The sequence below is a fragment of the Pan paniscus genome, chromosome 4 (genome assembly GCF_029289425.2).
Source record: "Pan paniscus chromosome 4, NHGRI_mPanPan1-v2.0_pri, whole genome shotgun sequence".
In the NCBI taxonomy this organism is placed as follows: Eukaryota; Metazoa; Chordata; class Mammalia; order Primates; family Hominidae; genus Pan; species Pan paniscus.
The window spans coordinates 69,582,789-69,606,501 of record NC_073253.2 but is presented as its reverse complement, the minus strand read 5'-3'; the positions used below and the strand labels follow the sequence as shown (position 1 = coordinate 69,606,501).

The 23,713-nt window shown below is 38.6% G+C and overlaps 1 protein-coding gene across 2 annotated transcripts in view; it reads right to left on the bottom strand.

Moving 5' to 3' along the window:
• Window positions 1–23,713, bottom strand: part of TTC33 (tetratricopeptide repeat domain 33) — a 47,276-nt gene that overhangs the window by 18,985 nt on the left and 4,578 nt on the right. For both annotated transcript variants that reach the window (XM_003810971.4, XM_063604487.1), the window contains exon 2: window positions 16,121–16,342. In XM_003810971.4, the coding sequence (XP_003811019.1) occupies window positions 16,121–16,341 (221 nt within the window). In that variant the 5' untranslated portion in view covers window position 16,342. The remainder of the gene's footprint in view (window positions 1–16,120; window positions 16,343–23,713) is intronic.

Genomic DNA, 23,713 nt, shown 5'->3' with positions numbered 1-23,713 from the left:
AACAATAACTCCTCATTGCCCCCTCCTCCACCCCCGGGCAAACACCATTCTACTCTTAGACTGCTTTCAGGAGGAGCAGTCATGTACTTTCAGTTCAACAGTTTTTTGGACTACTTTCTAGTCCATGAAATATATGTAAAAATCCAAAATAAAGGATTAGCAAATTAAGTCCAGCAACTTACTAAAGTACAAAATCCACATGATCATGTAGTGTATGCTCAGGAAAACTTAGAAATGGGTTCATATGTAACAGATAAGGGAGAAAAAAGTACATGCCACTAAACAATACTTAGTATAATTTAACACCCATTTCTGATTATTTATAATAATAATAAAAGTATATACAACATTAAATAAATTTAGTACTGTGGTGCCATCATCTACTAAGCTTTAATGATATAACCTCTAAAAGCAGTAACTATATCACCTAAAAAGAAAGTACTTGCACTTCTTTAGGCATATTGTGGGTGATTTCAAGCCTCTCTAAACAATATTTCCAAATGTTATTGTAGATGCCACAGGAAAAACTTTGGAAATTAATTTATTGATGTATTCCTTCATAACAATCCTTCCACTCACAATTTTCTAACAAAGGTAGCAGTAATAAATTCTGCAAGACTTAATAGTAGCAAATGTCTTTCCTCCAGCATTAGAAGGAAAAGGTTGGACTGTTTGTCCAATCTTTTTTCTACCACTCCCTACACATACCTGTGCTCCACTCAGCAGGGTTTTTATAGTCCCTACCCACATATCATGCCTTTGTTAGTATGGATCCCCTGCTACACATACACACACACATCTGTATTAGTTCATTCTCACGCTGCAATAAAGAACTGCCCAAGACTAGGAAATTTATAAAGGAAAGAGGTTTAATTGACTCAGTACCACAGGGCTGGGGAGGCCTCAGGAAACTTACAAGGATGGCAGAAGGGGAAGCAAACACATCCTTCTTCACATGGAGGCAGGAGAGAGAAATGAGCACTGAGCAAACAGGGAAGCCCCTTATAAATCCATAAGATCTCGTGAGAACTCAGTGTCATGAGACCAGCATGGCAGAAACTGCCCCCATAATTCAATTATCTCCACCTGGTCCCATCCTTGACATGGGGATTATTACAATTCAAGGTGAGATTTGGGTGGGGACACAGAGCCAAACCATATCACATATCTAAGATTGCCTTCCTACTCCTCTTCATCTATTCAAAGGCTCTTCCTCTAAGACCAAGTTAAAATGCTCCGTTCTTCATGAAGACCTCCTCCAGTGGCTCTAGCCCACTAACTATGAGTACCACTTCAGACCACATAGCAACACTTATATTTCCAAAGCATTTTATGTTTTACAAAGCACTTTCAATACAATTATTTAACATACAATTATTTTCCCAAAAAGTTAATTCACTTACTACTCAAAGTAAGTGAATATAAATTTGGTGTTATTTGCTTTTTTAAAAATTATTTTGAGAGACAGAGTCTTGCTCCGTTGCACTGGCATGATCACAGCTCATTGCAGCCTTGAACTCTTGGGCTCAAGGGCCTCCCACCTCAGCCTACTGAGTAGCTAGGACTACAGGCATATGCCACTATGGCCAGCTAATTTTTTTATTTTTTTATTTTTGTAGAGACAGGGTCTCACTATGTTGCCCAGGCTGGTCTCAAACTTCTGGCCTCAAGCAATCCTCCTGCCTTGGCCTCCACAAGTGCTGAGATTACAGGGGTGAGCCACCATGCCTAGCCTCAAGTTTGGCATTACTTGTTCTCATTTTATTGATGAGGAACCAATGGTTGAGAGCAGCTAAAGGACTGTCCAAGTCCTGCAAAAGACAGGATTTAAAGCTAGCTCTTAAAAATACAAGACCAATACTTTCTGTAACTATATCAAGTATGCCTCCCATTTAGTTCTGCTCTAATTCCTCCTTGTATTTTTGTCTTCTCTTCTCTAATGAGTTCAGGAACCAAAGGGTAGATTTGTTTATATGCTCTACAGTACCCAGAACATTTCTGGGAATGTAGAAGGTACTAATATAACAGATTTTTTTTTAGACAGTCTTGCTCTGTCACCCAGGCTGGAGTACATGGAGTACAGTGGCATGATCTCAGCTCACTGCAACCTCCACCTCCCAGGTTCAAGCGATTCTCCTGCCTCAGCCCCCCAAGTGGCTGGGACTACAGGCACATGTCACCACACCTGGCTACTTTGTTTTTTTGTAGAGATGGGGTTTCACCATGTTGGCCAGGCTGGTCTTGAACTCTTGACCTCAACTGATCTGCCCGCCTCGGCCTCCCAAAGTGCTGGGATTATAGGCATGAGCCATCGCGGCCGGCCTAATATAACAGATTCTATCTACCTCATTTGTCCTATCTTCTCCAAGTCCTGAAGGCAGCAGAGAGCAGCATATAAAGCAAGAAAAGAGGGGACAGATGTAGCATGCTCTTAACACAACAGGAAAAAAAAATGGTAATAAAAACAAATTCTATCCTAAGACAAAAGTGGTAAAAATGTAAATTCTTACTTTGTTCCATTCATTATTTCATATATAGAAATTATAAGAAATCCCAAGACTAGGGGAATGTGAATATAGGTAGAAAAAAACAAAAACATGAGAATTCTAGGTTTAGCAGAGGGACCTTAAGAACTTGGATGTTTGAGGTTTCAGGAGTCTTTGACAGCTTTTGAGGAAGGGGCTGAAGGTCTTTGGTCTCTAGAGCAAGGGGTGACATAGTAAAGGTCCATATAGTAAACATTTTAGGTTTTGCGAACCATACAGTCTATCACAACTATTCAACTCTATTACTGTATCCCAAAATAAGCCATAAACAATGCATTCAAAAAATGGGCATTGCTGTATCCCAGTAAAACTTTATTTATAAAAACAGGTTGTTTTTATAAATAAAGTTTGCCAACCCTATATCTACTTGGCCCAACCACTGTTAAAAGCTTATCATATTTGTCAAATTTACTTTTTACTTCCAGTCCTATTTTCTGCCCAACTCAACCAGAGGAAGTTATCGCCCCATAGAAGGCATTTGTGGTCATCACTGTGACTTGGAGGCACTAGTGGCAGAGGGTCAGGGATGTTAACATTCTTCAAGGCAAAGAGCAAGCCTGCACAATAAAGAGCTGTCTTGCTGAAAATACCACTAGCACTACTGCTGAGAACAGGATGGCTTATCCCATCCCCAACCCCACAAAGCTGCTTATGTTCCTAAGCTTAAGTTGTCCCAAGTACGAAATAAACTAAGAGGTTCAAGGTGACAATGACCATCACTAGTTTTTTCTTTTTATTAGGCAGGTATGCATGTGTGCATATACATACAAACAGACATACACACACACACATGTAAACACAGGCTCACAGATTTGAGAAAAAAGAAAAATGTCCTCTCTTCTCAACTGCACTGTCTTTTATTTTGAAAGCATAACCATTGCTGCCAGCAGAGGCATCACTCAATGAAATGTGCTTTGTTGCCAACGAGGCCTATAAAGGTTTAAAGGAACAAGTGAGCTGTTTTCCATGCTAAACAAAGCAAGAAATGGTGGGTATTTACTTCACTATCATCAACTTATTCAATTCTTCCCCCTTCTCATTTCTCTTTGGTTTACTTCTGTTGGCCTGCAAACAAAGGGTGGCACCACTTAGTTCCTCCATTTTTAGATCACAGGAAACTTGGCACTGAACAAATCAATAGTCTCTCATAATTTCTGCAGCATATCTCTTAATTCAACTTCAGTTTGGAACAGACTGAACAGACACAGCCCTACTGCAGCTGTTGGATAGGAAGCATTAAAAGATAAAAACTTGGTTTAAAGTCACTGTGGTTAATAAATGACCAAAGTCTGATTCCGCCAGTTTAAGGACAATCTTAACAGTATGCAACTGAAGTAGCACAAGGAAGGAAGCAAAAGGAATAGTTCCATGGACTACAACAGGGCAGGATGAGATAATGCCCTATACTGAGGTAAAGAACAGCTGGTGATCAAGCTAAATAAGTTAGATAGCACACTCATTTACCAAATAGAAATGTCAATGTGTTTAGCTACTTTACTCCCAATTAGACTTCTAATTTACTGTGGCTTTAAATTTAATGAGCTATATAGTTAACAGCTTATTCACTTTATAAATATTTACTGGGCACCTACCCTGGGACAGGTAGAATTCTAGTAATAAGTACTAAGGATGCAGCACCCAACAAGATATAAAAGGTCCCTACTATTCTTCTAGATCTTACTTTCTAAAGTGTATGCATGTTAGAAGGGGACAGGGAAATAAAGACAACAAACAGTTAAAATATAAGTGCCGTGATAAAAGACAAATGGAGGAATGTGATAGGGAGTGACCAAGTGGCTATTCGGAATGGGCGGTCAAGAAAGGTCTTCCTAGGAACGCATTCAAGCTGAGACCTGAGTGACAAAACGTGGTCAGACAACTGAAAATCTGGAGAAGGTCCATTCCAGGCAAAGGGAAGAACCTGGGGCAGGACCAAACCATGTTTTGTGGAAAGGAAATAAAACCAGAGGAAAGGAAGTCAGAGGTCAGGGAGGTGGGCTGAAGCCATGATCACAGAGAATACAATAAGCCATAGTTATGCATGTGGATTTCATTGTATGTGTGATGAAGAATCCATAGAGTTTTTATACAACAGTGAGACATGAATTATTGATTTACATTTTTAAAAGATCAGTCAGACCCAGAAGAATAGACAGTAAGGGTACAAAAATGTACACAGGAAGGCTAGATATGAGACAACCAAAGTAATTTAGGTATGAGATAACCCTAGATAAGGATAGAAGTGAAAACAGAAAGAGGAAAAAAGATTTACAACACACTGAAAATGTACAGTTGGCTCAACTTGGACTTGGTATGAGTGAAAAAAAGAAAGAAATCCAGGATAATTTGGGTTACCTGGAAAACAGAGCCTGAGGCCAAAGCTTACTGGCTAAATCTTTATTGAGTGGATAGGATCCCACGCAATCAAGAGTGAGGGAAAAACAGAAGTAAGCCATGAAGAAAGAAGAATAAATACAAGGTCTATGTTAAGCTGGCAACAGCTCCACAAACACAGATGATTGTTTATCTGGAGAGCAAAAGGAAAGGAGCAAGCAAAGATTAAAAAGGAGAGGACATGGAGACAAGGACAAGCATGATAGCATGGTGGTGTGGAAGATGAGAGAGCAGTGTATTTAGGAAGACTGTGGTCACCTGTGCTGAATGATGAGAAGCACAATAGATGAGAACAGAGAAGTGATGACTGGATTTGACAACATGGAGGTCACTGATAACCTTTACAAAAGCAGTTTCAGTGGATTCATGGGGACAGAAATATGACTGGATGGTTCATCAAGAAATGGAGTTTGTAGTGCAGCGGGAGCAGAGAAATGGCAGAGCATTTGGAGAGAAGCTTTTTAAATGGATGTTATCAGGGTATGTTTGCATGCCAGCAAGAAGGAGCCGAGAGAAAAGAAGAAACAGATTATATAAAAATGAGAGGACAATTTCAGAACAACGTTCCTGAGAAGGCACAAGGGGATGGGGTCTAGAGTACAAGTGGAGTGGTGGGCCTTTGATAAGAGCAGGGCACTTCATTACAATGGAATGATGACAGATCATATAGGCACAAATACAGTAAGGTTGGAAGATGTGCTGGTGAGAAAATAAAGTCATTCTACACTGACTGTATCTATGTTTTTCCACAGAGCATGAGGCAAAACCACTGTCATTAAATATACTGATGTGAGTAATCTGCAGAATGTGGGTCACACAGCAAGATCACCCTCAAATTTACATTAGTAGGTATACTTTTCTAGACAAGAACAAAATGCATGGTAAATTCTAATTTATATTCCTGCTTCATACACAGACAACTGATTCTAACAGAAAAATCAGACCAGTTAGCTAGACAGTCAAATATCACCATCTAGTGGCTGAAACTTTAAAAGCCAAGATGTCAAAGTTGGGACTAACACCGTGACTCTTGAGAAGGTATAACCTAGTTTGTAATAATTCTAGAAAAAGCCATTTGAACAAAATAATTTAAAAAAATATATATTACTACTACAGGAAATATACCAAGAACATATAAAATCCTAAAATATTATATCTAAAGTACATTCACTTGGTGCTTATTAGGTGCTAGGTAGCATGCTTTTACATGGACTTCACTCTTTAATCCTCCAAAATTCTATAAGATATGTATCACCATTTGACCTATGAGGTAGAAATTGACAAAAAATAACTACCCAAAGTTTATGCAGATAGAAATGATAAAGTTGGGATTTGAATGGAGGTAATCTGACTTCAAAATCTACACTCTTAACCACTATACTCACTATACCATCTCTATTAAGCACCAAAATTTCTTGGGGGTTGGGTAGAAGAGTAAACCAGATTTTTGTTAAAAAGAATCATGAATACTCTAAGGTAAGACTTCTGAATTTAAAAGCCACTCAAGGTTGAGCATGGTGGCTCAGGTTTGTAATCCCAGCACTTTGGGAGGCCAAGGCAGGAAGATCACCTGAGCCCAGGAGTTCAAGACCAGCCTGGGCAACATGGCAAAACCCCATCTCTACTAAAAATACAAAAAATCAGCCACGCATGGTGGCGCACACCTGTAGTCCCAGCTCCTCAGGAGGCTGAGGGACAAGAATCACTTGAACCTGGAAGGTGGAGACTGCAAAGAGACAAGATCGTGCTACTGCACTCCAGCCGCCTGGGCAACAGAGCGAGGCTCCACCTCAAAAAAAAAAAAAAAGACTGGGGACTTCTGCTACTATCCTACAGGTGATGCACAAGAGTTACTAAAGAAGGCTGACAGAGTGATAAAATAACCAAGACCCGAAAATACATAATATCCAGATTCAAAATTTTACTGAAATCTAAATTATCTCTGTCAATTAACTTGCAATATAACAGCAAATTCAGAACACAAAGACATCATGAACACATATAAAGATATATGAAACAAATATAGAATTATTTTACATTTGACAAGCACTCAAAACTTTGTTTTTTTAATCAAATTTACTGGTGTGTGATTTATATATCAAAAAACGTACCCACTTGAAGCATACTTTCTGATGAGTTTTGAGAAATGTATATACTCATGTAAATACAACCACAACCATCACAATAAAGAACATTTTTGTCAATCCAAAAAGTTTTCTGTGCCCCTTTCTCGGGAAATCTACCCCAACTGCTGACCCCAGACAACTACTGATTTTTTCTGTCACTATGGATTAATTTGTCTTTAGACAGATTTATAAAATTGGAATCAGACGGTATGTACTCTTCCTGACTTCTTTCCCTTAGCATGTTTCTGAGATGTCAATCATTTCTTTTTACTGCTCAAGAGAATACTATTGTATGAATATACCACAATTTATTCATTCATTCACCTGCTGATGAACATTTAGGTTGTCCCAGTTCATGGACACTATTAATAAAGCTGCTAGAGACATTGTTGGAACAGTCTTTGTGTGGATATAATGTTTTCATTCCTTCTGAATTAGTATCTAGGAATAAAACTGTGAGATTGTACAATAAAGTATATATTTAACTTTATGTGAAACAGGCTGGGCACAGTGGCTCATGCCTGTAATCCCAGCACTTTGGGAGGCCAAGGCAGGCAGATAACCTGAGGTCAGGAGTTTGAGATCAGACTGGCCAAGACGGTGAAATCCTGTCTCTACTAAAAATTCAAAAATTAGCCAGGCATAGAGTGGTGCGCGCCTGTAATCCCAGCTAGTCGGGAGTGCTGAAGCAGGAGAATTGCTTGAACCCGGGAGGTGGAGGTTGCAGTGAGCTGAGATCATGCCACTACAGTCCAGCCTGGGCAACAGAGCAAGACTCCATCTCAAAAATAAAATAAAAAATAAAATAAAAATAAAATAAATAAAATTAAAATAAAATAAAATAAAATAAAATAAAATAAAATAAAATAAAATAAAATAAAATAAAATAAAATAAGTGAAACAACCAGACAGTTTGCCAAAGAGGTAAAGCTATTTTACATTTTCATGAGCAATGTATAAAAGTTTAACTTGCTCCATATCTTTGCCAACACTTGATACTGTCAATCTTTTCAATGTTAGCATTCTAGTAACTAGGTAATAGTATCTCATTGTGGTTTTAATTTGAAATTTCTTGATGACTAATAGTGTTGAGCAGCTTTTTTTATGCTTCTTGGCCATTCATATATTTTCTTTTGTGAAGCATCTGCTCCAACTTTTTACCCATTCTTTACATGAATAGCTTGTCTTCTTCCTACTGAGTTGTAAGAGTTCTTCTATACTCTGGAAACAAGTCCTACGTCAGATATATGGACTGGAAATATTTTCTCCCAGCCTGTGGCCTGACTTTTCATGTTCTCAATTAAGCCTTTTAAAAACCAGAAGTTTTCATTTGTATCAACTGACCACATACATATGGGTCATTTCTGTATCATATATTGTTTTCATTGATCCATGTATGTCTATCTTTACACTAGTACTATGAAGGTATAACATTCAAAAACACAGTTAAGGACTTAAATTAAGTAATATAAGTTCCCTAAGTATGTTTTATTTCATAAAATTCTTTTGGCTAGTCTAGATTCTTTCCATTTCCACATAAACTTTAGAATAAGCTTGTCAATTATCTCAAATGCAAGCTTGCTGGGATTTCGATTGGAATTGCACTGAGTTTACAGATCAATTTCAGGAGAACTGATGTATTAACAAAATACTATCTTCCAATCTATCAGCATTGATATGGTTTGGATCTGTATCCCCACCCAAATCTCATGTCAAATTGTAATCCCCAGTGTTAAAGGTGGGGTCTGGTGGGAGGTGATTGGATCATGGGGGCAGGTTTCCCTCTTGGTACTGTTCTCGTGATAGTGAGTTCTTGCAAGATCTGGTTGCATAAAAGTGTGTAGCACTCCCACTCCCCACACTCTCTCTTCCTCCTGCTCCAGCCATGTGAAGTGCTGGCTCCTACCTTTGCCTTCTGCTATGATTATAGCTTTCCTGACGGCTCCCCAGAAGCTGAGCAGATGCCAACATTATGCTTCCTATGCAGCCCACGGAACCGTGAGCCAATTAAACCTGTTTTTTTCATAAATTATCCAGTCTCAGGTAGTTGTTTAGTGTGAGGACAAACTAATACAAGTATAGTGTATATTTATTGATTTATTTAGGTCTTTTAACATTTCAGCAACATTTTATAGTTTTCATATAGTTTTTATACATGTTTTGCTGAATTTTTTTCCTAACAATTTTAGATTTGGGAATAATACTACAAATGGTGCTTTTTTTAAAAAATAAAGTATTCAGCCTCTAATTGTTTTATTTTACATCCATTATTGGCTTATAAGCCTTTTATTATTTTTTAATGGTTTCTCTAGGGTCTAGGTTTGAATACAACATAACAGCCTAATAGCAATATAATTCCATTTATCCCTTCATGCTATCTATTACAATTGTTATATATTTACTTCTATATAACTTTGCAAAATGTTGCTGTTATTATTTAATGTCAATTATCTTTTTAAAGAATTTAAATTTTTTGTTTAAATCGGTCTTCATACTTACCCATGTTTACCACTTCCAGAACCCTTTCACTCTTTACTTAGACACAAATTTCTATCTGGTATGATTTTCCTTCTATGTAAAGAATTTCTTTTAATATTTCTTGAAGTCCAGGCCTACTGGTAATGGGTTATCTCAGCTTTTGTTTGTCCAATAAAGTTATTTTGCCTTCATTTCTGAAAGATATTTTTATAATACAAAGAATTCTAAGTTGGCAGTTTTACTTTCCTTCAAAACTAAATGATGTCATTCCATTATCTTGCATAGACCTCCAGCTGACCTCAGCTTCTACACTCCGAAATCCATGGCCACATATGCAGCAAGGATAAATATCTCATGGCTTTTCTCCACATTAACTGGAAGTAGCAGAAATAAGAAGACCAGCTCATTCCTGAGGGGCATGCGACTCCAATGAGGGACAACTCTGACTTGACGACTATCCAAGGTATTGTCCAACTTTCTTTAGATAATATGACAGCCTAAGACATTTCCATCCAACCTTCCCTCCCTCTCCCCTTCACTGGGGGTTAGACAAGCATAGCTCTCCCAGATTTACTCAGTTCCCACCCCATGTCCTCTCATACAGTGATTCCCCTAATGAAATCTTTGCATGTTTAAGCCGGTCTTAGCATATGCTTCTAGAAGGACCCAGACTAGCATAACTGTTCAGTATATTTTTTATTTCAGATATCGTATTTTTCATTTCTAGATGTTCCTTTTTTTAATATATCTTCCATTTCACTCCTCATTATGTTTGTTTCCCTTTAATTATCTGAATATAGTTGTATTACCATTTTAACCTCTTTGTCCACTACTTCCATCATCTATGTTATTTCTGAATGTTTCTATTGACTGATTTGTCTCCTATTTATGGGTCACAGTTTCCAACTCTTTGGCATGTCCAGTAATTTTTGATTAGATGCTGAATATTTTAAATGTTACACTGTTGACTAAAAATGTTAGGCTCTATTCTGGCAGGCAGTAAAGTTTGAAAGTATCAGTTTGAACCCTTCAAAAACTATTTTTAAAGGTTTTCTAGGGAAGGTCTGGAGTAGCCTTCCCTCTAGGGATACTGTAGTCATTCTACTAAGAAATAACCCCCTGTGACTCCAGTAAATATTTCTGGTGACCATCAAAGACACTCCATTCTGAATGGCTGAAGCTTGAATAGCTCTCTGCTCTGTATGAATGCTACGAATGGTTCAGTTTACAACTTCTCAGTCATTTTCCCTGGATTTACAGAAATTCCCCAATAGTTGCATGGCCTAATGTTCAACAAAGACTCAAAGGGACCTCATAGACTTCTGGAGCTTTTTCTCTGAGCAGCTTCCTCTTCTCTGGTACTCTACTCTGCAACTTCTAGCTGTGTCAGCCTCTCCAAAGTCCAATCTCCATCTCCTCACGCAGCAAGACCACTGTGGTCTATCTGGTTTCCTCTTCTGTGTGCCCATTCCCTGGAGACTACCTTCAGGTAGAAATTAAGGGAGCTCAGCCACGCACGGTGGCTCACACCTGTAATTCCAGCACTCTGGGTGGCCAAGAACGCCAGATTACCTGACGTCAGGAGTTCAAGACCAGCCTGGCCAATATGGTAAAACCCCATCTCTACTAAAATTACAAAAATTAGCCAGGCGTGGTGGCACACACCTGTAATCCCAGCTACTCAGGAGGCTGAGGCAGGAGAACCGCTTGAGCCTGGGAGACAGAGGTTACAGTGAGCCGAGATCATGCCAATGCACTCCAGCCTGGGCCAACAGAGCGAGACTCTGTCTCAAAAAAAAGAAAAAAAAGAAATTAAGGAAGCTTATAGGGATCATCTTGTTTTTGCCCCTTCTCTCAAAGATAAGAGTCCTATGCTGACTACTGTCCAATGGTTGAAAACAGTTTTTTTTTTAATATCTTTTGTCCAATTTTCTAGTTGTTTGGGGCCATCCAGGTCTAGTTCTAGAAACTCTCTCATGGCTGTCAGTAGAAATCCATGCCAACTTTTTAAAGTATTTTTGTATCCGTTATTGGATTTCAGCCTTATAAGAACCCCATGAGGCAACTGCAAGTGAAGAAATATATAGCCAATCAAGGACACAGAAATTAGGACTACTATAATAGTAATAATAATAATAACTAATATTTATTGAGTATTTACTACATGACAGGCAATATATTAAGTACATTACATATGTAAATTCATGTCATCATCACAACAGCATTATGAGGTAGATATTTTTTGCAGAAAAGGAAACTTAAACACAGAGAAGCTGAATAACTTGCCTAATATTGCAAAGCTGGTCAACAGCAGAACTAGGATAAGAAACAAAGCCATCTGGCACTAATGCCCAGACCATAATCACTGTATTGTAAAATCTGCTGTTATTTTCCTATTGCATAAACAAAGCCTTCTGTACACAAAACAACAGGGGAATGGGAAGAGTAAGGGTTATGAGAAAAAGAATCCTGCCATCCTTGTGAGATTAAAAAAAGAGAGAAAAAGAATAAGACCCAGAATAGAGCAATTATTATCAAGTGCCATATTTTCATTCGGGAGGAGGGTGAGAAAATTTTATTCCCAAAGGTCCTTTGTGGTTTGGGTATGAAATAAAATATATTCTCAGAATACTATATTCTAATTTGGAGTTTTTAAACGTATATTCTATAGATATCATGCAGTAAATGGTAGCTAGCTTATAAAAACCTTTTTAGCCATAATACAGCCAAAAAACATCACAGCTTTATAAATATTTACTGAGGGCCTAGTAAGTGCCACAAATTATTCTAAGAGCTGAAGACACTATACAAGTTAGATAAATTCCTTACTGTCCTGGAGCTTACATTCTTACAAAAGAAAAACAACATATAAACAAAATATTCTAAACACACTAAATAAGTGTATACAGTAACTTCAAAAAGGGAGAAATGCTAAAAAACAAAATGCACTGATGTGATAGAAAAAGGGTGAGTACAGGGATGTTACTTCAGACTGGGTAATCAGAGAGCAGACTGCTGAGAAAATGACAAATGAGCAGAAATCCAAAGGACAGGAAGACAGGCATCAGAAAACCAGAGAAAAAAGGTTTTCAGACAGAGTCATAACACAAAGTTGTATAATAACTATGTTCAAAAAAATGAAGAAGGCCCATCTGGCTAAAATGTAGTGAAAATAAGCACAGTTTAAGATGAAGTTGATTTGGTAGGCAGGGACTCAGTATTTTTTTTAATCTAATTTAATTATTCTTCCTTATATTAAGTTTAGTAGCCTCTTAAATATTTTTTTGCTGGGCATGGTGGCTCACACCTGTAATCTCAGCACTTTGGGAGGCCAAGGCAGGCAGATCACTTGAGGTCAGGGGTTCAAGACCAGCCTGGCCAACATGGCGAAATCCCATCTCTACTAAGAATACAAAAATTAGCTGGGCATGGTGGCACACACTTGTAATCCCAGCTACCTGGGAGGCTGAGGCAGGCAGGATTGCTTAAACCTAGGAGAAGGAGGTTGCAGTGAGCCAAGATCGCGCCACTGCACTCCAGCCTGGGCAACAGAGCAAGACTCCACCTCAAAAAAATATATATCTTTTTGGTTATTTTCTAAAGCAGTATATACATTACTCAAAAATAAATGCTAAAGAGCAAAAAACGTAATCATGTTATAGTGTTCTCCATCCAAAATAAAGCATCCAATCCCACTGGTTTTAGTGAAATGACTCAATGTTTTGACATACAGGCAGAAAACAAGAGTTATTGTGTTTGTCTACAATGCTGATATCTCTTCTCTGTCACAGGAAATTCAGAGGGAATCCGATGGCAATAACAGAACAGCTTTTCCTTCCACACATTAGTGTGGTTAAAAGTTAATGAACTTTTAACAGGCATTTACAGGAGTTCCTAAAGATGTTTTATGGATGTACTCGAAGTATTCATAAATGAGGAGAATTTACATTTGGTTTTCTTCTAAGACAGACTAGTCAATCTTACAGAGTTCTGTAAGATAAAAATCTTTATGCCTAAAATACCACAAATGAGAATTCACAACCTAACATTAGCTAGTTAAGATAAGTTAATTGATCTTGATTGCTATTTATTTTCCACCCTTTATTCCCAATTTGAGATGCTAGTATTTCATAGCTTAAGCACCATTTTGTTTTATATTGTTATAATAAAAGATTACACCAGAATCAAAAATAAAAACAGACCTAAAAGCTAATATATTGGTTCCTCAACTTTGATTCATGTTTACAAAAATTATTAAGAAATCTTATCACCACTCTTACCAGTTTTTTTTTTTTTTTTTTTAAGGTACAAAGAAAAAAGTGCGTCTTGCTTAGTATTACTTCATTTTCTTTTAAATTCTCAAACTCTTCAACACCACATGGAAGATACCAGTCAAAGGCACACAGGCCTGATTTTAGATTTCTGGATGATCTGAAGTGTATTCTGTCCCAAACAAAGGCCTATTAGGCTACTATTCCTGCTGGTCATACATATGTCTTCTAAAAATCATGTATTTATTCAAATCAACAATTCTTATACTGTCAAGTGTAATTTTTCTAATACATTTTCTTCACAGAGGACAATGCTTTAAGATTTTTATAAAAATATGGCTCTCAACAGATACCAAACACAGCAAAGAGACAGACATAGGCACAATGTCTTTCTAATGGCTGCACTAACAGAGACGGCAATATAATATTATTTATCTCCCAATATGATGCAGTATAAAGCACAAATGTTACCTATGACATATACTTGCCAAAAATATTTAGACTCAATCTCTACACCTAACTTTCAGTTTACAAGAAACACATGAGATAGAGGAACAAATTAAATGATACACACAAGGAAGCAATCAAATAGAAAATTGGTCTGGACTCTTCCAATAGTCAGTGTCATGGGGGATAAAAGTAGAAAATCCAAGGATGCCAAAAGACACTAAAGAGACATAATAACCAAATATAATCTGTGAACTCCTTAGATCCTGGTTTTAAAAACATGTACTGTAAAAGACATTGGGGGAAAACAGGAAAAACCTAAACATGAACTAATATTAGATATAAAATTGTTAATTTTTGTAGGTTTGATAAAAGATATGTTAGGTAAGATAATATCCTTATTCTTAGAAAAAACATGAGGAATTAGGAGTAGGTGTCATAATGTCTGAAACTTACTTTCAAATAGATCAGCAAAAACACCCTGTATTACAGGTGCAATTATGTATGCCTGTGTGTGTGTGTGTGTGTGTGTGTGTATGCATGTGTAGAAAGACAGGGATAAAGCAAATATTAAGAATTGTTGAGTCTAGATAGAGGAAATACGAGATTGTCCTATTCTTTTGTTTTGTTTTGGAGACAGCGTCTCACTCTCTCACCCAAGCTGGAGCCCAATAGCAGAGTCACACCTCATCGTAGCCTCAACCACTGGGCTCAAGCAATCTTCCTGCCTCGGCCTCTCAAAGCACAGAAATTACAGACACAAGCCACCACACACAGCCAGAATTTTTTAAAACTGGAACTGGAATCATACTAGATATACGATTTATTTATTTGTTTATTTATTTGACAGGGTCTCACTCTGTAGCCCAGGGTGGAGGGCAGTGGCAAGATCATAGCTCACCGCATCCTCGAACTCCTGGGCTCAAGCGATCCTCCCACCTTGGCCTCCCAAAGTGCTGGGATTACTAATATAAGCCACTGCACCCAGCCAGTTGTACTATTCTTTAATACAGATTTGAAATTTTTTCAAAATAAAAAAGGCCTTTTCCACCATAGATTATAGAGATACCATTCTATATTTTCTTCTATTAATTACATAGTTTTACCTTTCACAAATTTTTAATCCCTCCAGGGTCCATCTTTGTGCATGGTATTAGATACAGACACAGTTTTATTTTCCTCTAGGTAGTAATCCAGTTTTCTCAACAGAATCTACTAAAAAATTTCTCTTTTCCCCACTGACTAATGAAAAATTATTTTTGGTCCTTCTTAAAAATCTAAGCAGAAAAAGGAGAAAAGGAATAAAAAAGTAAGAAAAAGAGGAAAGGAAAAAAGAAAAAAGAAATGGGTGCATATAGGAACAACTTAGCTAAGGAAGGGCTAAAAATAAATGAAGCTATTATCAACTTCCTGTATAGCAAGTCATATTTACTTAAGTATATAAGAAGTAAATGGCAAAGAATAACTAAATACCTATTTTTTTTTATGTATGTGCCCTCAAAGCTATTCAGGAAATGCCTAATTTACCTGATACATAATGTTATAAGCAGAAAGTTTCCAGTGATAAGACCACCTTTTACTGACCAATCACTTGAATTACATTTTACTTAGCATTTACTCTTCTTTAGGCACAACAAAAATGATGGCAAAGCAGGGACATAATTAGCATCCTGAAAACTATTTTACAAACTTTCATTTTTCAGGTGACTTTGAAACACCTTATTTCTTTGATTAATTTAGCACCTAGAATAGATTTTTAAACATGAATTTATCAAATTCATAACTCTTCATCCCATTACTGACAGTGAGCTAGAAAATGTAAGCTCTTCTCCATAAAAAAAAAACTTTAAATACATACCTTTTATTTTCAGCCAAACTGGCTCCTTCATCCTTCAGCTGTTTACTTTTCTCAGCACAGCCTTCAAGAAGAATTTCTTTCCTACGTTTAATGGCATGAAGCCAGTTCCCTTCATCGTTGTCAACTACATCCTTCTCATCAGCAGCTTCAGCTTCAAACTGCTGGGAAGTGACCTTTGAGACCTTCTCACCAATTTTCCTCTTCCACCCAAAGGAAGCCATTCTGGAAAATTACAAAGAAACAGCTTTAAAATTCTAACTTGGTCTTTTTTTTTTTTTTGAGATGGAGTCTCACTCTCGTTGCCCAGGCTGGAGTACGATGGCACGACCTCGGCTCACCGTAACCTCCGCCTCCCGGGTTTAAGTGATTCTCCTGCCTCAGCCTCCCGAATAGCTGGGATTACACTCATGCACCACCCACGCCGGCTAATTTTTGTATTTTTACTAGAGACGGGGTTTCTCCATGTTGGTCAGGCTGGTCTCAAACTCCCGACCTCAGGTGATCTGCCCATCTCGGTCTCCCAAAGTGCTGGGATTACAAGCATGAGCCACCACGCCCGGCCCAAAACTTGGTCTTTTATGGAAGTATTCCAACCCATAGGTAAAGAGGAAATAACAGGATTAGACTATCACCATTTTTCAACCCTAATTAGTGGCTGTAGGCAATAATCATCAATGGCCACTAACATCACTAAGAAAGACAACTGGACATCCCACACCTCCTGATGGAAGTAGCATGTCACTCATGAAGTAAGCACTCCTACAAAAATTAACCCTGAGTCAGATCAGGCCTCTACCTATAAGAAATACAGGATAAAGTGAAGCATGCTCAATAACACATCAGAGATGCAGATAGCAAAAAACAGAAACTAAAGGAAAATAAAGCTGGTTTCTTCAAGAAATAAACTGCCAGGAAAGAAAGAAGAGAAAGAACAGAGGTAACCCCTAAATTAAGAGAGACTTAAGAGACATACTAACCAACATAACATGTGGATCTTGTTTCACTCCTGATTCAAAAAAGCCAATGAGAAGAAAACTTTTTTTTTTTTTGGAGACAAAGTTTCGCTCTTGTTGCCCAAGCTGTAGTGCAACGGCCCGATCTCGGCTCACTGCAACCTCTGCCTCCCAGGTTCAAGCAATTCTCCTGCCTCAGTCTCCCGAGTAGCTGGGATTATAGGCAGGCACCACCACGCCCGGGTAATTTTTTGTATTTTTAGTAGAAACGGGATTTCACCATGTTAGCCAGGCTGGTCTCAAACTCCTGACCTTAGGAGATCCGCCCACCTCGGCCTCCCAAAGTTCTGAGATAACAGGCGTGAGCCACCGCACCCAGCCAGAAGGAAACATTTATGAAATAGGAGGAATGGGAACACCGATTTGATATTTGATGATATTAAGAAATCACTGTTTTGTTTTGTTTTTTGAGATGGAGTTTTGCTCGTTTCACCAGCTGGAGTGCAATGGCACGACCTCGGCTCATTGCAACCTCTGCCTCCCAGGTTCAAGCAATTCTCCTGCCTCAGCCTCCCGAGCAGCTGGGATTACAGGCATGCGTCACCATGCCCTTCTAATTTGATATTTTTAGTAGAGATGGAGTTTCACTACGTTGGTGAGGGTGGTCTTGAACTCCTGACCTCAGGTGATCCACCCACCTCAGCCTCCCAAATTGCTGGGATTACAGGCGTGAGCCACCGCACCTGGCTATTTTTAGTTTGGTGTGATAATGGTATTGTAATTATGCTTACAAAAGGAACCCCTAGCTTTTAGAAATATAAACTGAAATATTTCATATAAAATTATAAGACATCTAGGAATTGTTTTAAAGTAATCAGTGGAGGTTGGGAGTGCAATGCAAGAGAAAATACACATGAAATTAGATTGCTTTTAATTGATAACTAATGAAGTTGAATGATGAGTACATAGTGTTCATTGTACTTTTTCCTTTCATATGTGTTAAAATTTTCCATAATAAAAAGGTTTTAAAAGATTCAAACTTGGTAAACGACTTAACTCACAAAATTATTGGGTAAATTTTAAAATAACAGATGCTGGCCGGGCACAGTGGCTCACGTCTGTAATCCCAGCACTTTGGGAGGCCAAGGCCAGTGGATCATTTGAGGTCAGGAGTTTAAGACCAGCCTGGCCAAACCCCATCTCTACTAAAAATACAAAAATTAGCCAGGCGTGGTGGTACATGCCTGTAATCCCAGCTACTCAGGAGGCTGAGGCAAGAGAATTGCTTGAACCCGGGAGGCGGAGGTTGCAGTGAGCCTGGGCAACAGAGCAAAACTCCGTCTCAAAAAATAAATAAATAACAAATGCTGAACTTTTCAGTAAATCTGCAATGATATACAAATGTAAGAAATAAAGAGAGGATAAATGATAAAACAAAGTTAACAGAAATCCTGAAATAATTCAACAAATATTTATTTAGAGAAGAGATTAACTGAGGGATCCAAAAATTTACTAGTTGTATAGATGGTCTTCAAGATACTGAGAAACACTGGGAACTGTATATAAATTGTACAAAATTCTTTATATCTGTGTACATTTTGGAGAATAGTGTTTAAGCTTTCATTCCATTCTTAAAGGAGTCTATAACCACAAGGAGATTTTGATCAAATGATCAACTAGAGAAACAGAGAAAAAAAGCAATGAACCAAAAAACATAAAGAAAAGAAAAGCAACGAATCAGAGGGCTTTATGAAACTACCAAAGAATGGGCATTGTGGGAGTATGGGAGGGAGAGAAATGAAACACTGCATAAGTTCGAGCAGGTTTCAAGGTCTTCATTACTGATGTACATGGCTGAAGTGATGTATAAGTACAGGCCTATCTCAGAGTTGTTGCACGGTCAGTTCCAGACCACTGCAATAAAGTGAATAATACTAAAAAGTGGGTCACACAAATGCTTTCGTCTCCCTATGCATATAAAAGTTACGTTTACACTATACTATAGTCTATTAAGTGTTATAGCATCATATCTTTAAAAATGTACATGCCTTGCTAGGTGCAGTGGCTCACGCCTGTAATCCCAGCACTCTGGGAGGCTGAGGTGGGCAGATCATGAGGTCAGGAGTTTGAGACCAGCCTGACCAACATGGTGAAACCCCGTCTCTACTAAAAATACAAAAATTATCCGGGCGTGGTGGCATGTGCCTGTAATCCCAGCTATTCAGGAGGCTGAGGCAGGAGAATCGCTTGAACTCGGGAGGCGGAGGTTGCAGTGAGCCGAGATTGCACCACTGCATTCCAGCCTGAGCAACAGAGCGAAACTCCATCTCAAAAAAAAAAAAAAAAAGTACATGCCTTAATTTAAAAATACTTTATTGCTAAGAAATGCCAATGATCATCTGAACCTTCAGCAAGTCCTAATCTTTTTACTGATGGAGAGTTTTTCCTCAATGTTGATGGCTGTTGACTGATCAGGGTGGTGGTTACTGAAGGCTGGTGGCTGTGACAATTTTTTAAAATAAGACAACAGCGGTCAGGCATGTTGGCTCACGCCTGTAATCCTAGCGCTTTGTGAGGCTAAGGCAGCTAGAGGGCTTGAGCCCAGGAGTTTGAGACTAGTGAAATCTCAACTCTACAAAAAATTTTTAAAAACTATCCAGGCGTGGTGGTACACATCTGTAGTCCCACCTACTCAGGAGACTGAGGCAGGAGGATCACCTGAGCCCAGGAGGTTAAGGCTGCAGTGAGCCATGACCATGCCACTGAACTCCACCCTGGCACCCTGGGTGACAGGATAAGACTTTGTCTCCAAAAAAAAAACAACAACAATGAAGTTTGCTGCATCGACTGATTCTCCCTTTCACAAAAAATTTTTCTGTAGCATGCAGTCCTATTTGGTAGCATTTTACCCACAGCAGAACTTCTTTCAAAATTAGAGTCGATACTGTCAAACTCTGCCACTGCTTTATCAACTAAGTTTATATAATGTACTCTAAATCCTTTGTTGTCATTTCAACCATGTTAACAGCATCTTCACCAGGAGTAGATTCCATCTCAAGAAACCACTTTCTTTGTTCATCCCTAAGAAGCAACTCCTCATCCTTTCAAATTTTATCATGAGATTGCAGGAATTCAGTCACATCTTCAGGCTCCACTTCTAATTTGAGTTATCTTACTATTTCCACCACATCTGCAGTTATTTCCTCCACTGAAGTCTTGAACCCCTCAAAGTTATCCATGAAGGTTGTAATCAACTTCTTCCAAATTCCTGTTAATGTTGATATTTTGACCACCTCCCATGAATCACAAATATTCTTAATGGTTATCTAGAATTAGAATCCTTTCCAGAAAGTTTTCAATTGACTTTGTCCAAATGAATCAGAAGAATCACTATCTATGGCAGCTATAGCCTTACAAAATGTATTTCTTCAATAGTAAGACTTGAAAGTGAAAATTGCTCCTTGATCCACGGGCTGAGGAAAAGATGCTGTGTTAATAGGCATGAAAACAACATTAATCTTGTACATCTCCATCAGAACTCCTGGATGACAGGGTGCACTGTCAATGAGCAGTAATATTTTGAAAGGAATCTTTTCTTCATGAGCAGGTCTCAATAGTGGGCTTAAAATATTCAGTAAACCATGCTGTAAACAGATGTGCCATCATCCAGGCTTTGTTGTTCCATTTATAGAACACAGGCAAAGTACATTTAGCATAATTCTCAAGGGCAATAGGATTTTGAGAATGGTAAATAGACATTGGCTTCAATTTAAAGTTCCCAGCTACATTAGCCCTCACAAAGGAGTGAGCCTGTCTTCTGATGCTTTAAAGCCAAGCATTGACTTCTCTGCAGCTATGAAAGTCCTGGAGAGTATCTTCTTCCAATAGAAACCTGTGTCATCCACATTGAAAATCTTACGGCCACGTGCAGTGGCTCACACCTGTAATCTCAGCACTTTGGGGGGCCAAGGCAGAAGGATCACAAGGTCAAGAGATAGAGACCATCCTGGCCAACATGGTGAAGCCCTGTCTCTACTAAAAATACAAAAATTAGCTGGGCGTGGTGGCGCACGCCTGTAGTCCCAGCTGCTCGGGAGGCTGAGGCAGGAGAATCGCTTGAACCCAGGAGGCGGAGGTTGCAGTGAGCCAAGATCATGCCATTGCACTCCAGCCTGGGCAACAGAGTGAAACTCCGTCTCAAAAGAAAAAAAAAAAAAAGAAAATCTCATTTAGTGTAGCCAACTTCATCAATTATCTTAGCTAGATCTTTTCTGGATAACATCAGCATTTGCTGCTTTACTTTGCACTTTCATTTATGAAAATGGCTTCTTAAACCTCACAAACGAACCTCTAGTAGTTTCAAACTTTACTTTGGCAGCTTCTTCACCTCTCTCAGCATTCACAGAATTGAAGAGAGTTAGAAACTTGCTCTAAATTAGGCTCCTGCTTAAGGGAATATTGTGGCTGGTTTAATCTATCTAGACCATTCAAAGCTTCTCCATATTAGCAATAAAGCTGTTTTTGCTTTCTTATCATTTGTGTGTTTACTGAAGTAGCACTTTCAATTTCATTGAAGAACTTTTCCTTTGCATTCACCACTTGGCTGTTTGGTGCAAGAGGCCTAGCTTTCAGCCTGTATTGGCTTTCAACAGGTCTTCCTAAAATCATTTCTAGCTTTTGATTTAAAATGAGAGATGTGTAACTCTTCCTTTCACTTGGACACTTAGAGGGCATTGTAGGATTAACTGGCCTAATTTCAATATTGCTGTGTCTCAGGAAATAGGGAGACCCAAGGAGAAGAAGAGAGATGGGAATAGCCAGTTGGTGGTACAGCATTCAAAACACACATTTATTGATTAAGTTCACCATCTCATATGGGCATGGTTCATGGCACCCCAAAACGATTACAGTTGTTAACACCAAAGATCATCGATTACAGATCACCATAACAGATATAGTAATAATTAAAAAGTCTGAAATATTTCAAGAATTACCAAAATGTAGCACAGAGACACTAAGTGCACACATGCTATTGGACAAATAGCACGAAAAGACTTGCTGGACACAGGGTTACTGTGCACTTGCAATGTGCAAAAACGCAGTATCTATGAAGTGTGATAAAGTGAAGCACAATAAAATGATCCCTGTAATCACTAGAAGGAAGGTGAGAAAAAAAGTGAGGGTGGCTATGAGGTCATTCACATGGAAAGACCTACGGTAATGGCAGAATTTGGAGGGGTAAGAAAATTGTGAGTCGTATGTCTGAGTTCTTAATGAATATGAGAGAGTGCCAATAAATCACAGCAATCAAGAAATATACAGGCTGGGCGCGGTGGCTCACACCTGTAATCCCAGCACTTTGGGAGGCAGAGGCAGGCGGATCACCTGAGGTCAGGAGTTCAAGACAAGCCTGGCCAACATGGTGAAACCCCATCTCTACAAAAATACAAAAAGTACCTGGGCATGGTGGCACATGCCTGTAATCCCAGCTACTCGGGAGGCTAAGGCAGGAGAATCACTTGAACTTAGGAGGTAGAAGTTGCAGTGAGCCGAGATTGCACCATTGCACTCCAGCCTGAGCGACACGAGCAAAACTCCATCTCAAAAAAAAAAAGAAAGAAATATACAGGCTGGTAATATAAGTGAACCACAAACTTTCCACAGGAACTGAGATTTTTTTTAAAACCTGGAGGACTAATGGATTATAAACTGTGCTGGGGAATAAGGACAATGCAAACTCTCTCCCCAGGCCGATCATATTATAGGAGAATGAGTTTCCCATGTTTGAAGATGACTATAAGTATTGTAGGGGAAGATGGCTGAAAACAGAAGTGTGGATACTATGGAACAGAAGTTAAAAGGCACACAGTGAGGACAACCTGAGAAAATACAGATCATTAGGAAAGACTCACAAGATATCAGTGTAAGACAAGATAAAAAGAAGTCTTGTATTTATGATTATCCCTAATGGTAACAAGAATGATGACCACGTTTTCCGGTTTCAAGATTCCAAATGAAACTTTCTTTATTCATAAGGTGAGGCACCAGGCACTGTGGGAACCCTACTCATACTAAAGGACACCTAGTGTGTTTACTGGAGGTAAATTACAATAAAAATCATTGATCAAAAGAAAAAAAAGTAAAAAAAAAAAAAAACCGTTGATCAGATCTGTAGATTACATGAGGGGCTGTGATAGGGTGGGAAGGAAAGGAAAAAGTGAGAAACAGACCCACACATCTTTTAAAATTAATAGGTCATTCAGATTCCGATTACCCTCCCCATCTTCCAACCCAAACCACTGTTATAAATGCTGGGGACAAGTATAAGTTATGGCCCAAGGTGGTGGTTCTCAACCATATGTGAAAAAACCACGCCACTATTGCCTCAGGTGTTTGAGCCATTCTCCTCCACAGATCCCTTGAGACCTTCTAGAGATCAGGGGCTGCAGAGGTCAGGACAGACTGAGGTTATGAGGGTGTGGGAGGCCTGATGCCACTAGCAATCGACAAGTTTAACCTGAAAGAGGGAGACAAAAATACAGTCCTCTCAGACAAAAAAAGGAGTTAATATTGAGTGAAACATACAGGCAAGTTCAGGGATGGAGGGAAAGGAAAATGAGGAATTTCATGCCCCAAGCTT